Here is a 14,408-nt window from a genome sequence, read left to right on the forward strand (position 1 = left end):
TTGTGACTTGCCTGCGGTCAGATTTTCAGTGGCAGAGCTGGTCTGGAGCTCATGTTTGCCAGCTGCAAGTTCATTTTCTTTATGTTCTACCCTATTACTACTTTGATGGTTGTATAGAAATTCAGAGGTCAATTTTTTGAAAACTAACATTTAAACCTTCATTGGCTTTTTTTTTTTTTTTTTTTGAGACAGAGTCTTGCTCTGTCACCCAGGTTGGAGTTCAGTGGCACAATCTGGACTCACTGCAACCTCTACCTCCTGGGATCAAGTGATTCTTGTGTCTCAGCCTCCCAAGTACCTGGGATCACAGGTGTGTGCCACCATGCCCAGCTAATTTTTGTATTTTTGGTAGAGACAGGGTTTGCCATGTTGGCCAGCCTGGTCTTGAACTCCTGGCCTCAAGCAATCTACCCACCTCGGCCTCCCAAAGTGCTGGGATTACAGGCATGGGCCACCATGCCCGGCTTCTTCCCTTTACTTCTGAGAGGCTACACTAGTCTGTTTTTCTCCTGTGTTTCTTAACGTTCCTCTGCCTCTTGGGACTCAGCTGGCTTCGCGTGTAGCATAAGTGATGGCACTTTCTAAGGATTCCCTTGGGCTCTCTGTGTTCTACTTTTCTCCCTCAGAAAGCATCACTACACCCCTAGGGGCCATTGTCACCTCTGGGTTGATTACTCTCCAATCTTTATCTCTAGTCTCATCTCTGGAACATGTCTCACATCAGATGAATTGCCTACTGGGTGGTTAACCTGGGATAATTATTGATTACTCTTCTGTCACTTCAAATACAAAATGTCTAAAATGGAAATACTCATCAAAACACTTCCTGTAATACCAGCATTTTGTGAGGCTGAGGTGGGCGGATCACCTGAGGTCAGGAGTTCGAGACCAGCCTGGCCAACATACTGAAACCCCATCTCTACTAAAAATACAAGAAGTTAGCTGGGTGTGATGGCACATACCTGTAATCCCAGCTACCCAGGAGGCTGATGCAGGAGAATTGCTTGAACCCGGGAGGCAGAGATTGCAGTGAGCCAAGATCATGTCACTGTACTCCAGCCTGGGCAACAGAGGGAGACTCTGTCTCAAAAACAAAACCAAAAAACTAAAAAACACTTCCAGTCAGTCTTTTAGTTCCCCCAAGTTCCAAATCCTCTAGGAAGCTTTCCCAGAATGTCCTGCTCTGTGGTAATTTCTCTTTTGTCTGAGCTCAGATAGTGATTGCTTGAATAGATAGCTCTTTGGGCCCTAAAAAGACATAAGAATGTGTCTTATCTTTTCAACCAGATTTTAGGTTTCTGGTAAGTGATAGTATGTTTTGAGCATCTTTGTATTCTTCACCATGCTTGATAAATCTGATGGTTAGGTGGAAGAGTAGTTTTCTTAGTTTTTTTGAGACGGGTCTCGCTCTGTCGCCCAGGCTGGAGTGCAGTGGCGCTATCTCAGCTCATTACAACCACCTCCCGGGTTCAAGTGAAGAGTAGTTTTCTGTCTGGACAATGCATGTGGTATACCTGTGGAGCTTTCTAAAAACATGGAAAATGTCTGGGTCCTTCCTTGTTAGGGTTGTAATTATAATGTACATTTCATTTTGTACTTTTATTTTTTGAAAGATAAGGTCTCTCTCTGTCACCCAGGCTGGGGTGCAGTGGCATCATCTTAGCTCACTTCAGTCTGAAATTCTTAGGCTCAAGTGGTCCTTTCACCTCAGCCTCCCAAGTTAGGATTACAGGCACCCACCACTGTGTCCAGCTAATTTTTAACATTTTTGTAGACGCAGGGTCTCACTGTGTTGCCCAGGCTGGTCTCAAACTCCTGGCCTCAAATGATCATCCCACCTTGACCTCCCTAAGTGCTAGGATTATAGATGTGAGCCACCATGCCCGGCCTTTATTTTGTGCTCTTAATTTTAGTTAACTCGTGATAACATAACCCCATATTTTTAAATATTCTTTGATCACCTGCTTTTTTTCTCCTGTTTATGATTATTTGAATAGGATCCAAATAAGGCGTAGATACTATATGTGGTCCTTTTGTCGCATGTCTTTTTTATTTTGTAAAAACGGCTCTTCTCCCTCTTTCTCTTTTACTTTGATAAAATACATCACTTAAATTTGCCATCTTAATCATTGTTAAATGTGCAATTCAGTGGCATTAAGTACTTATACAGTGTTGTGCCACTGTGACCACTATTTCCAAAGTTTTTCATCACCCCAAACAGAAACTCTACCCATTAAGCAATAGCTCCCTATTCCCTTTGCCCTCTACCCACTAGTAACTTCTAATCTACTATTTTTCTGTGTGAATTTGTCTATTCTAGAAAGTGGAATCATACAATATGTGCCCTTTTGTGTCTGTCTTATTTCACTTAGCGTAATGTTTTGAAGGTTTATCCATATTTTCGCATTTATCGGAACTTCATACCTTCTTACAGCTAGATAATATTCATATATGTGTACAATCTCATTTTGTTTATCCACTCATCTGTTGATGGAGACTTGAGTTGTTTCTACCTTTTGGATGTTTTGGATATTGTGAATAATGGTGCTGTGAACATTAGCATATAAGTGTGTTCAAGTCTCTGTTTTGTTTTGTTTTTTTGAGACAGAGTCTTGCTCTGTCACCCAGGCTGGAGTGCAGTGGTGTGATCTCGGCTCACTGCAGCCTCCGCCTCTCGGGTTCAAGCAATTCTCCTGTCTCAGCCTCCCAAGTAGCTGGGACCACAGGCATGTGCTACCATGCCCAGCTAATTTTTATATTTTTAGTAGAGACAAGGTTTCACCATACTGGCCATGCTGGTCTCAAGCTCCTGGCCTCAAGTGGTCTGTCTGCTTGGGCCTCCCAAGGTGCTAGGATTACAGGCATGAGCCACTGCACCTGGCTAAGTCTCTGCTTTTAATTCTTTTGTGTCTACACCTAGGAGTGGAATTGCTGGGTCATATATTATTAACCCTGTTTAATTTTTTTAGGAGCTGCCAAACTGTACATTTTATTTTCTATTTTGTGATATTTACCTAACATTATGATATGGGCATGACTCTATAGCTTACATATTATTTGAATACATACTTTTTAATGACTGGATAGTAGTCAATTTTTGGACGAACTGTAATTTATGTAGTTCCCTGTGTTGAACATTTAACAAATACTCAGTACCTATTTTAATAAATCCTGGCAAGAAAATTAATGTATGTGTTTGTATCTTTTGGAATAGATTATTAGAAATAGAATCTCTGGATTTAAATATATAAGCATTTTAAAGACTTAAAGCACATTTCCAAATTGTCATTTAGAAAGGTTGGTTCAGTGTGTATATCCTCCAGCAAGCTGTGAAAGCATCGTTTTTCCTACCCTGCTCCTGAATATTGGATTGAACCATGTGTAATCAGTCATTTTGACCTGTTAAACCAGCAATTTTATATAATTTAACTTAGTATTACTTTAAAAATTGGTAGCCTGGTAGGTAAAAATGTCATATTTTTAGCATTAATGTTTATTTGATTACCTATTAAGATGAACAATTTTTTCATGTGTTTATTGGCCATTGGTATCATGTTAAATGCCTAGTCAAGATTTTGCTTCATTATTCTTTCTGTTTTTCTTACCAATTTTAAGAGGTCTCTCTATATTAGACTTACGTATCCCTTTTTTTTTTTTTTTGAGATGGAATCTTACTCTGTAGCCAGGCTAGAGAGCAGTGGCACGATTTTGGCTCACTGCAACCTTCGCCTCCCGAGTTCAAGTGATACTCCTCGCTCAGCCTCCCGAGTAGCTGGGACCACAGGCATGCACTACCATGCCCAGCTAATTTTTGTATTTTTCCTAGAAATGGGGTTTCACTATGTTGAGCAGAATGGTCTCTATCTCTTGGCCTCATTCATGATCTGCCCACCTTGGCCTCCCAAAGTGCTGGGATTACAGGCATGAGCCACTGCACCCGGCCAACACTTAAGTATCCTTCTTTTTTTTTTTTTTTTGGAGGAAGGGAGGAAGGCAGGAGGGAGAAAGGAAGGGATGAAGGAAGGAAGGAAGGCAGGAAGTGGGGAGGGAGGGAGGGAGGGAGGGAAGGGAAGGAAGGAAATCAAGCAATGAGAGAGACATTGCCAACCTGGATCTAGAGGTTTACAAGTTGATTTCTTTTTTTTTTTTTTTTTTTTTTTTTGAGAGAAGGAAAGAAAAAAAAAATGAGTAAAGGAGAGGAAGAAAGAGGAAGAGAAAGAGGGAGGGTGAACGGAAATATCGCTTTCTTCTGAAAAAAAAAATGGGTATTAATAATGGCCAATCAATGTTTCATTTAAACCTATGAGTAAGTGTGATATGGTATTGACAAGAATGTATATTTTGTGTATTTGAAGTGGAGAGCTCTATAAATATTTATTAAGTTTACTTGTTCCGGATCTGAGTTCGAGTCCTTGATATCCTTATTAATTTTCTGTCTCATTGAGTCTAAGTCTCTATGTATCTGGGTGTTAGGATTGTTAGCTCTTGTTGTTGCATTGATCCTTTTACCACTATATCTTTGTTGCTTTAAAATCTATTTTATCCAATACGAGAATTGCAACTCCTGCTTTTTATTTATTTATTTATTTATTTATTTATTTTTGCTCTCCATTTGGTTGGTAAATCTTTCTCCATCCCTTTGTTTTGAGTCTTTGTGTATCCTTGCATGTGAAACAGGTCTGGATGTAACATGCCGTTGGGTTTTGGCTGTGTCTTTTGATTGGGGGATTTAGTCGATTTAAATTTAGGGTTACTGCCATTTGATGTTAACTGGCTGTTTGATCCATTTGTTGATGTAAATTCTTCTTTATGTTGGTGCTCTTTACTTTTTGGCATATTTTTAGAAAGGCTAATACTGGTTGTTTCTTTCTGTGTGTAATGCTTCTTTCAGAAGCTCTTGTAAAGCAGGCCTGGTGGTAATAAAATCTCTGAGTACTTGCTTGTTCATAAAAGATTTTATTTTTCCTTCAGTTGTGAAGCTTAGTTTGGCTGGATATGAAATTTTGGGCTGAAGGTTCTGTTCTTTGAGGATGTTGAATATTGGCCCCCATTCTCTTCTGGCTTGTAGAGTTTCTGCTGAGAGATCTGCTGTAAGTCTGATAGGCTTGCCTTTGTGGGTAACCTGACCTTTCTCTCTGGCTGCCCTTAGTATTTTCTCCTTCATTTCAACCCTGGTGAATCTAACGATTATGTGCCTTGGGGTTGCTCTTCTTGAGGAATATCTTTGTGGTGTTCTCTGTATTACCTGGGGTTGAATGTTGACCTGCTTTGCTAGTTTAGGAAAATTTTCCTGAATAATATCCTGAAGGGTATTTTCCAGCTTGGATTCATTCTCTCCGTCACATTCAGGTACACCTATCAAACGTAAATTTGGTCTTTTCACATAGTCCCACATTTCTTGGAGACTTTGCTCATTCCTTTTTATTCTTTTTTCTCTAATCTTGTCTTCTTGTTTTCTTTCATTAAGTTGGACTTTGACCTCTGATATCCTTTCTTCTGCTTGAACAATTCGAGTGTTTAAACCTGTGCATACTTCTCGGGGTTCCTGTATTGTATTCTTCAGTTCCATTAATTCACTTATATTCCTCTCTAAGTTGTATATTCTCAATAGGATTTTGTCAAACCTTTTTTCAAAGTTCTTAGTTTCTTTACATCGCGCTACAACATGTTCTTTTAACTCACAGAAGTTTCTTATTACCCATTCCCTGAAGCGTGATTCTGTTATTGGGATGCGCTCGTTCTCCATCAAGCCTTATTCCATTGTTGATGTGGAACTGTGATCATCTTTAGAGGGAGAGGCGTTCTGATTTTGAGTATTCTCAGCCTTTTTACGCTGGTTTCTTCCCATCATTGTAAATTTATCCTCCTGTCGTCTTTGAATACCAACTTTCAGATTAGGTCTCTTGAGTGGACGTCCAAGTTGTTAGTTCCCAGGGCCAGAACAGCAGCGTTAAGACTGATGGTGCTTTTCTGCCCAGGATTCTCCTGTCTGGCTTCCTTCTTGTGTCCGTAATAGGCAACTCTGCCTTCCCGGGGCTCCAAACCTCAGTCAGAAGGGAAACCAGTCTCGTTTACTCTGCGCTGAAAGCTGCCGCGCGGAGGTGCCATCACAGCTGCTGCACAGGCCTCAGGAGTCGTGCTGGGGACCCGTGTTCGTCCTCCAAACCTCGGTCAAAAGGGGAGCCGGCCCTGTTTACTCTGCTCCAAGAGCTGCCGCGCCGAGGTGCCGGCGAAACCGCTGTGCCCGCCACAAGAGTCGCGCTGGCGACCCGTGTGACTCCTCCACTGGGGATCTTCTGCTCCGTGAGCGACCAGACTGTCTGAAAGTGTGGCGTCCTTTAGTTCTCTGCACTTTCACTGAGAGCTGCAATCCCGAGATGTTAGCGATCGGCCATCTTGGACCGTTCCCACTTAAGTATCCTTCTATGTTACCATACTTTCTGAAGTTTATGGGTTTTTTTTTTTTGGCATGTGGAAGTTTAAAATGTTTATGTGGCTGAATATTTGGCAGATTTTTTGACACTTTTTATATTGTGCCTGCTTCTTCCTCTTTTGGGAATAGTGTGTTTGGATATTACTATTATTTACTTATCTTATTTTTAAGAAAGGTGTTTTTGGTATTTTATTCCAGATTTTAAAATACTACATTTCATTGAATTCAGGAAATCATCAATTGTAAGCATATTATTTGATATATCACCAAAAGAAAAATAAGATAGCATTTACACTGTCACATAGAACGTCACTCAAAAGATTACCAGATACATCTTTTTTTTTTTTTTTTAAGACAGGGTCTCACTCTGTCTTCCCAGGCTGAAGTACAGTGGCACAATCATAGCTCACTGCAGCCTCCAACTCCTGAGCTCAAGGCATCTTCCCACCTCAGCCTCCCAAGTAGCTGGGACTGTAGTTGAGTGCTGCCATGCCCATTTTAAAAAACTTTTTGGCCAGGAGCAGTGCTTCACACCTATAATCCCAGCACTTTGGGAGACCAAGGTGGGCGGATCACTGGAGGTCAGGAGTTTGAGACCAGCCCAGCCAACATGGTGAAACCCCGTCTCTACTAAAAATATAAAAATTAGCCAGGCGTGGTAGCACTTGCCTATAGCCCCAGCTACTCTGGAGGCTGAGGTAGGATAATTGCTTGAACCCAGGAGACAGAGGTCACAGTGAGCCAAGAATGTGCCACTGTACTCAAGCCTGGGTGACAGAGCGAGACTCTGACTCAAAAAAAACCCAATTGTTTATAGGGACACAGATCTTGCTCTGTTGCCCTGGCTCCTGTCTAACTCCTGGCCTTAAGCAATCATCCTGCCTCGACCTTCCAAAGTGTTGAGATTACAGGTGTGAGCCACCACACCTGGCTCAGATACATTATGATTTCAGAGATATTAAAATACAAAAACAAAAAATATCTTAGAACTGACAAAATACCAGGCTTTAGGAAATGCTGACTGTTGCCTAGTGAAGCTTGGTTCTCATTGGCAATTTCCTCAAACAACGTATAATCTTTGAAGACTTAAACCCAGTCCTCAGAACCATTCTTTGAGCTTGCCTCTAATTCATTATAGGTTGAGTTTTCATGAACACATTCCATATCCGGGTTTCAGGAACTTTAGAGATTATCTAATGCAAGTCTGTGTAGATTAAATTCCTTCTGTGACATCCCTGCTCCATGCCTACATAACCTTTCATGCCAGATGGTAGGAAATGTTTTGGAACTTAATTTTAGTTCATTGTCATTACCCAAGGTCAGTCTGCTTATTTAATGGGTTCAGGTACAAGCTTTCTACAACCTGGCTTTGTGATGTCTTCTCAAAGAAACTAACCCACAGTCTGGCGACGAGACCCGGTGTTCATCTGGGCCTAATTCTTACCAGGAGGGGGCAGTATTGGACCTTCATCGGTAACCAGCTCCTTAAATCCCCAAGATTGCTTTGGTTATACAGGGATTAGAGTCCTTTGGGGTCAGGAGAGGGTGGGCCCAGCTACTTGCTACAGTTGCATTCTCACCAACAGAATATGTTCTTTAATACAAAAAGGGTGACTCAGTACTCCTGGTAAACCAAATAGTACTGCTGCCACAACAGCACCTACGCGACTCATTCCGGGAGAATGACAGTGGAAATAGGGAATATTTTACTTGTCCTTGGATAACTACTTCTGAACAAATACCTTTTCAATTTGTTGGAAATCTCCCCTGGCTGCTAAAGTATTTTCGGCCTTAGTATAAAAGCCTTTACAGCTGATGACTAGCATTCCATGTCTGCTGCCTCTTTTATTGGACAGTTGTTTTTTTGTCCTGCTACAGGTTATGGGAGAAGATATCCCAGAAAAAATAAAAGAGGACGTTCACCCAGAGGTGAGGTGCGTTGGCTCCGTAGCCCTGAGTGCCCTGGTGACCGCATCCTCGGAGGAATTTGAGGACAAATGGTTCAGAAAGATCAAAGACCATTTCTGTCCATTTGAAAATCAGTTCCATACAGAGATACACATCTTGGCTTAATGGGTGATGAAAAAGCCGCGAACATCTTGTACTGTGTTAATTGTCCTTGTTTACCTCACACAGGGTCCATTGCAAATCATGGAGTATAACGAATTAAAAATGATTATTTATGTTTTATAAAAGTGGCTTCTGTCTCAAATGATTTCTACTGCATTCAGTTTATGTTTTGTTTCTTTTTGGAGGTTTTCTGTCCCATTATAAGTACTGTAGCTTAGGCCTGCTGCCCCTTCAGAAGATACCTGCTGGGGAAGTGTATCAAGGAGGCATTTAGATTTGTGGTCTTTTAAAAACAGTTACTGTATTATAGCCAGCAGCCTAAGAATCCACATTGTTTAGGTAAATGCATTGGGAATGAGCAAGAAAGTTGAGATGTGAGACTAAGCTATTTCTAAGAAGGGTGTGCCAAGCCCTGTGAAGGGTCTGAGCTCTTACCCTGCTTGTAAGCTAACAGGTCAGCCACTCAATGGATGCTGGCAGAAGACAGCTGGCTCAGAGACAAAGGATGTTATGACCCATGGCCCAGCAAGCAGTATAAACTTCAGTGTATTTGCATCTTTCTCTTGCCTCCAAGTGCCAAGGGCACATAATGGGCACATAAGGAATGCCTACATTCGCATACAGTGATTGTGCATTACCATATCTTGTGATACACACAAGACTAGTTGCCTTGCCGGAGAGGAGTGCTGAGTTTAGGAAACTCAAATCTTTTATAATAGGCAGGCAGCATGCTTGCCCTTTGCTCCAGAGGTAGACGCTGTCTACTTTTTTTTTTTTTAAGACAGAGTTTTGCTCCTGTTGCCCAGGCTGGAGTACAGTGGTGTGATCTCAGCTCACTGCAGCCTCTGCCTCCCAGGTTCAAGCTATTCTTCTGCATCAGCCATCTGAATAGCTGGGATTACAGGCACATGCCACCATGCTTGGCTAATTTTATATTTTTAGTAGAGCCGGGGTTTCTCCATGTTGCTTACGCTAGTCTGGAACTCATGACCTCAGGTGATCTACTCGCCTCCGCCTCCCAAAATGCTGAGATTACAGGCGTGAGCCACTGCGCCTGGCCACTATCTCCTTTTTAAGGGTGTTTGCTGTGCAAACATCCCAGGGAAGAAAGACGGGAACGAAGAGCACTGAGTGCCTCTCTCACAAGATGCACAGAAACACGAGAGCGTCATGGAGCTTTGTCTGCAAGGGCGATCATCCTGTCCTTTCAGCCACATGAATTTTAATCACAGCCTGTAACCTGTAACATCATCTTCAAATACAAAGGGCCACCACCTTACTCAGTGTATTACCTGGGATGGAAGAGCTCCCTGATGAGGAATTTAACAATAAGCCACAAATTTCAGCAAATGTCCTACACAACTTTTCTTTTCTTTTTGAGACAAAGTCTCACTCTTGTCCAGGCTGGAGCGCCGTGGCATGATCTCAGCTCACTGCAACCTCCACCTCCAGGGTTTAAGCAATCCTCCTGCCTCAGCCTCCCAAGAAGCTGGAATTAGGTGTACATCACTACATGTGCCCAGCTCATTTTTGTATTTTTATACTGCACAGCTTTTATTTGATCTTTCTTAGCAGAGGAAGAGAATTCCAGCCCTGGGCTAAAAGGTGCAGTCACCAGGGTTTCCCTCCACTCTCTTCTGTCTCATTCACTCTTTCTAGTACCCTCCCCAAAACAGGCAAGGAACTATTCTTATATTTTGAACAATCTTTTTTTTTTTGTTTAGATGGAGTCTTGCTCTGTTGCCTAGGTTGGAGTGCAACTGTGTGATCTCGGCTCACCGCAACCTCCGCCTCCTGGGTTCAGGCAATTCTCCTGCCTCAGCCTCCTGAGTAGCTGGGATTACAGGCATGTGCCACCATGCCCAGCTAATTTTTTGTATTTTTAGTAGAGACGGGGTTTCACCATGTTGACCAGGATGGTCTTGATCTGTTGACCTCGTGATCCACCCGCCTCGGCCTCCCAAAGTGCTGGGATTACAGGCTTGAGCCACCGTGCCCGGCCAATTTTAATATTTTTAGTAGCGATGGAGGCCAATTTTTGTATTCTTAGCAGAGATGGGGTTTCACCATGTTAGTCAGGCTGGTCTTGAACTCCTGACCCTGCGATCTGCTTACCTTGACCTCCCAAAGTGCTGGGATTACAGGCGTGAGCCACTGAGCCAGGCCAAACAACTCTTTTAGTGACTTCAATAGCATGACCAGCAATTACACATTTAGTCTTTAATGTAAAACCAAAGACCTTGTATAATTAGTAGACATTTCAATTTCAGGAATGAAAAATTGTGAAACGCTTCAGCTCTGAATTGCTGTCCTGCCATTAATTCAGCCATTACATATCACGAATTGAGCTATGACGTGTCAAGCATTGTGCGGTTGGTGAGGAGACACTGGTTATCGTGGAGTTTGTGGTCTAGTTGTGGATTGCCCTTGGGATGGGGCAAAGACTCTAGCATGGCTTGCCAAGCCCTTCATGGTACAGCTCTGGCTACCTAGAGCCCCATCCTTCACTAGTCCTCGCCTTTAAATGGACCATGACCTTCACCTGAATCCCCCCTGCACCCTCATCCAATAGCTAATTCACATGCATTTTTCAGGTCTGGTTTTGATGTAGCATCCCAGAAGTCTTCCTGCCCTGTAAGTGGTGGGAGGTTTCCCACTTTTTGTGCCCCCTTACTGCCCGTTCACTCCTATACTGCCCCTTATTCTTGTGTTTGATATTCCATGTCTGCCTGATGGTTTGCCACAATAGACTAAATTTTGGAAAGTCAGGGACTATGACTGTTTTGTGTATATTTGTATCCCCAAGGCAGAATTACCTGGCGTCTCACTAAATATTTGTTGGAAGAATTGCTGAATGAATTGGCCACCATCTTAATTTGTGCAAAAAGTTCACAGCCTGCAGCTCTGATACTGTGCTGAGGCAGTCCTAGCACCCTGCCTGTTTCTGTCTGTAGCTAAGCCTCTTCCTTCCGTCCATCTGATCTCCCTAGAAATGCCTCATTTTTTCCCCTAACCCCCTTTGGCTTCCGGTCTCTATCCTAGCCCACTTGCCAACTTAGCCCGTGCTCTGAGCATTTCATCTTCTGGTTTTCCTCCCAGACCTGCTGTCTGCACCATCCCGAATGCTCAGATCCTGCTCACACCTCACTTCCGCCCCACCTTGCCTTCCTGGCAGCACTGTGCTGATGCGAGTAAGAACCTGGCCTCCTGAACTCCGAGGCCTCTGCTGTAATAAAGGGTGGGAAAGGACACCCATGAACACTGGGCACCTCTGGGTTTCATCACGAAAAAGTCATCACGATCATATCCAGCACAGATGGTGAAGGTAATTGAGCAATGATTATGCTTAAGAAAAATCTTGAGGCCTGCCAATTCAGACATCACTACCCTTGGCAGTGAGTGAGTCACTCAGAAGGTGAGCAAATGTGTGCCACAGATGTGACTGCACTCCAGGTGCATGGGGTGGGTGGGAGCTAAGGGCAATTTCTTGCCTTTTCCACTCTCAAAAGGCCTGTCTTCAACATTTGCTCCTAAAGGGGAATCTATGCTGGGTGTGTGAGCTGGAAAGAGTCTTTCTTTTTCTTTTCTTTTTGAGGTAGAGTATAGCTCTACCTCAAAATTGTGAAGGATTTTCACAATTTTTCATTCCTAAAAATTGTCATCTAGGCTAGAGTGCAGTGGTGTGGTGCAATCTTGGCTTACTACAACCTCCACCTCCTGGGTTCAAGTGATTCTCGTGCCTCAGCCTCCCAAGTAGCTAGGATTACAGGCATGCACCACCACGCCCTGCTAATTTTTATATTTGTAGTAGAGATGGAGTTTCACCATGTTGGCCAGGATGGTCTCGAACTCCTGAACTCAGGTGATCCACTGGCCTCGGTCTCCCAATGCGGTGGGATTACAGGTATCAGTCACCATACCTAGCCATCTTTTGTCCTTTATATTCTCACGCCCCTATCATCTTCACACTGGAGCCAGAGGGATCTTAGAAAGATCATTCTCACAGTCCCGGCTGGGCACGGTGGCTTACACCTGTAATCCCAGAACTTTGGGAGGCTGAGGCAGGTAGATCACAAAGTCGGGAGTTCAAGACCAGCCTGGTCAAGATAGTGAAACCCTGTCTCTACTAAAAATACAAAAATTAGCTGGGCATAGTCTCAGGTGCCTGTAATGCCAGCTACTGAGGAAGCTGAGGCAGAGAATTGCTTGAACCCTGGAGGTGGAGGTTGCAGTGAGCCAAGATCATGCCATGGCACTCCAGCCTGGGCAACAGAGTGAGACTCCGTCTCAAAAAAGAAAAAAAGAAGAAAAAGGAAAGATCATTCTCACAGTCCTTCATGAAGTTTGCGAGGCCCCGTGTGGCCTGGCCCTGACCCGCTCCAGCGCAACTCGCTCTCATCCCTTGGGACTGTACCCACCCTAGCTTCCTCTCTTGTTCTTGGACTCCTCAAGCTTGCCCTTGCTCAAGTCTTTGACCATCCAGTCACCTCCACTTGGAAGAGTCTCCCGTGCTCCCATTCTCCCCAGCCTTAAACATCCTCTTCCTATGGCTCTCCGCTCAAAGGTCACTCTCAGACAGGATGTTCCCGATCCCCAGACAGGTTCCCCTTCAAATGTCGTCATATGCCCTGGTTTGTTTTTCTTTTTTAGATGGAGTTTTGCTCTTGTTGCCCAAGCTGGAGGGCAAAGGCATGATCTCCACTCACTGCAACCCCCACTTCCTGGGTTAAAGCAATTCTCCTGCCTCAGCCTCCTGAGTAGCTGGGATTACAGGCACACCATACCCAGCTAATTTTTTGTATTTTCAGTAGAAACAGGGTTTCACCATGTTAGCCAGGCTGGTCTCCAACTCCTCACCTCAGGTGATCTGCCCGCCTAAACCTCCCAGTGTGTTGGGATTATAGGCCTAAGCCACTGCACCCAGCCTTTTCTTTTTTTTTTTTTGAGATAGAGTCTCACTCTGTCACCCAGGCTGGAGTGCAGTGATGCGATCTTGGCTCACTGCAACCTCTGCCTCCCAGGTTCAAGCGTTTCTTCTCCCTCAGCCTCCTCAGTAGCTGGGACTACAGGCACCCGCCACCATGCCCAGCTAATTTTTGTGTTTTTAGTAGAGATGCGATTTCACCATATTAGCCAGGCTGGTCTTGAACTCCTGACCTTGTGATCTGCCTGCCTTTTTTTTTTTTTTTTTTTAACAAAGTGCTTATTGTAATTGTAATTAATTAATTGTCTGATTCCTCCTGGCCAGATCATAAGCTCTAGGGTGGTGTCTCTGGTTTGCTTTCTGTGGTAGAGCTCAGCTCTGTGGACATGCAGTGGCTTCTGCCATTGTGCCTTCCTGGAGGTCAGGCCCTCGCAGAGGCAGCCTGAGGCATGGCAAGCCACAAGAGCATGGCCCGTCCCCACCGAGCCCCACGACCGGCACCAGAGGTGGTCCTGCCCCTGCACAGTACCGTGTTTCAAAAGAACGTGCCTCCTTTTAGGAAAACCTTGGGTAAAAAATCTCTACAAAACAAATCCAAGGCCACCATTGATTAAAAGGTGGTTTTAAATGGCAGCTTCATCCTGCTGAGCAGTCTAGAGAAAAATAGAAAAAAAAAACACAAAAAACGGACAAAGGAATACATGGCAGCTTCACAGTGCCTTTCCCAAAGCTCTCCCACACTGCTGGAGAGGGCTCCCCTTCCATGTTGAATAGAACCAGGCTCTTCCCCAAGCCTCTGCCCTCTGGCTGGCATGCCCTGCCCGTCTTTTGTGTGGCTGTTCACTTTCTGAACTTGATCCAAGAAGCCAGTGGACACACAGAAACAGTCACTAGCTTTCCCAGCTTCCTCCTGAAGAATGTCTGTGTGATGGAACAATTGTGATTAGATGATGTAAATATCTAATTTACAGACACACGTGC

The 14,408-nt window shown here is 43.8% G+C and overlaps 1 protein-coding gene across 9 annotated transcripts in view; it reads left to right on the forward strand.

Annotated features, from left to right (window-relative positions):
• The window catches only part of C16H8orf76 (chromosome 16 C8orf76 homolog), a 49,559-nt gene that overhangs the window by 16,335 nt on the left and 18,816 nt on the right, over nucleotides 1-14,408 (forward strand). For 3 of the 9 annotated variants that reach the window (XM_078353240.1, XM_002759255.7, XM_078353241.1), the window contains one exon: nucleotides 8,312-8,628. The exons of 5 other annotated variants lie outside the window; for them this stretch is intronic. In XM_078353240.1, coding sequence (XP_078209366.1) covers nucleotides 8,312-8,506 — 195 coding nt within the window. In that variant the 3' untranslated portion in view covers nucleotides 8,507-8,628. Of the gene's footprint in view, nucleotides 1-6,016; nucleotides 8,629-14,408 lie in introns of those variants that run through there. One more of the 9 variants, XM_054246772.2, reaches the window with a different exon arrangement.

This window comes from Callithrix jacchus, chromosome 16, assembly GCF_049354715.1.
Source record: "Callithrix jacchus isolate 240 chromosome 16, calJac240_pri, whole genome shotgun sequence".
Classification (NCBI taxonomy): Eukaryota; Metazoa; Chordata; class Mammalia; order Primates; family Cebidae; genus Callithrix; species Callithrix jacchus.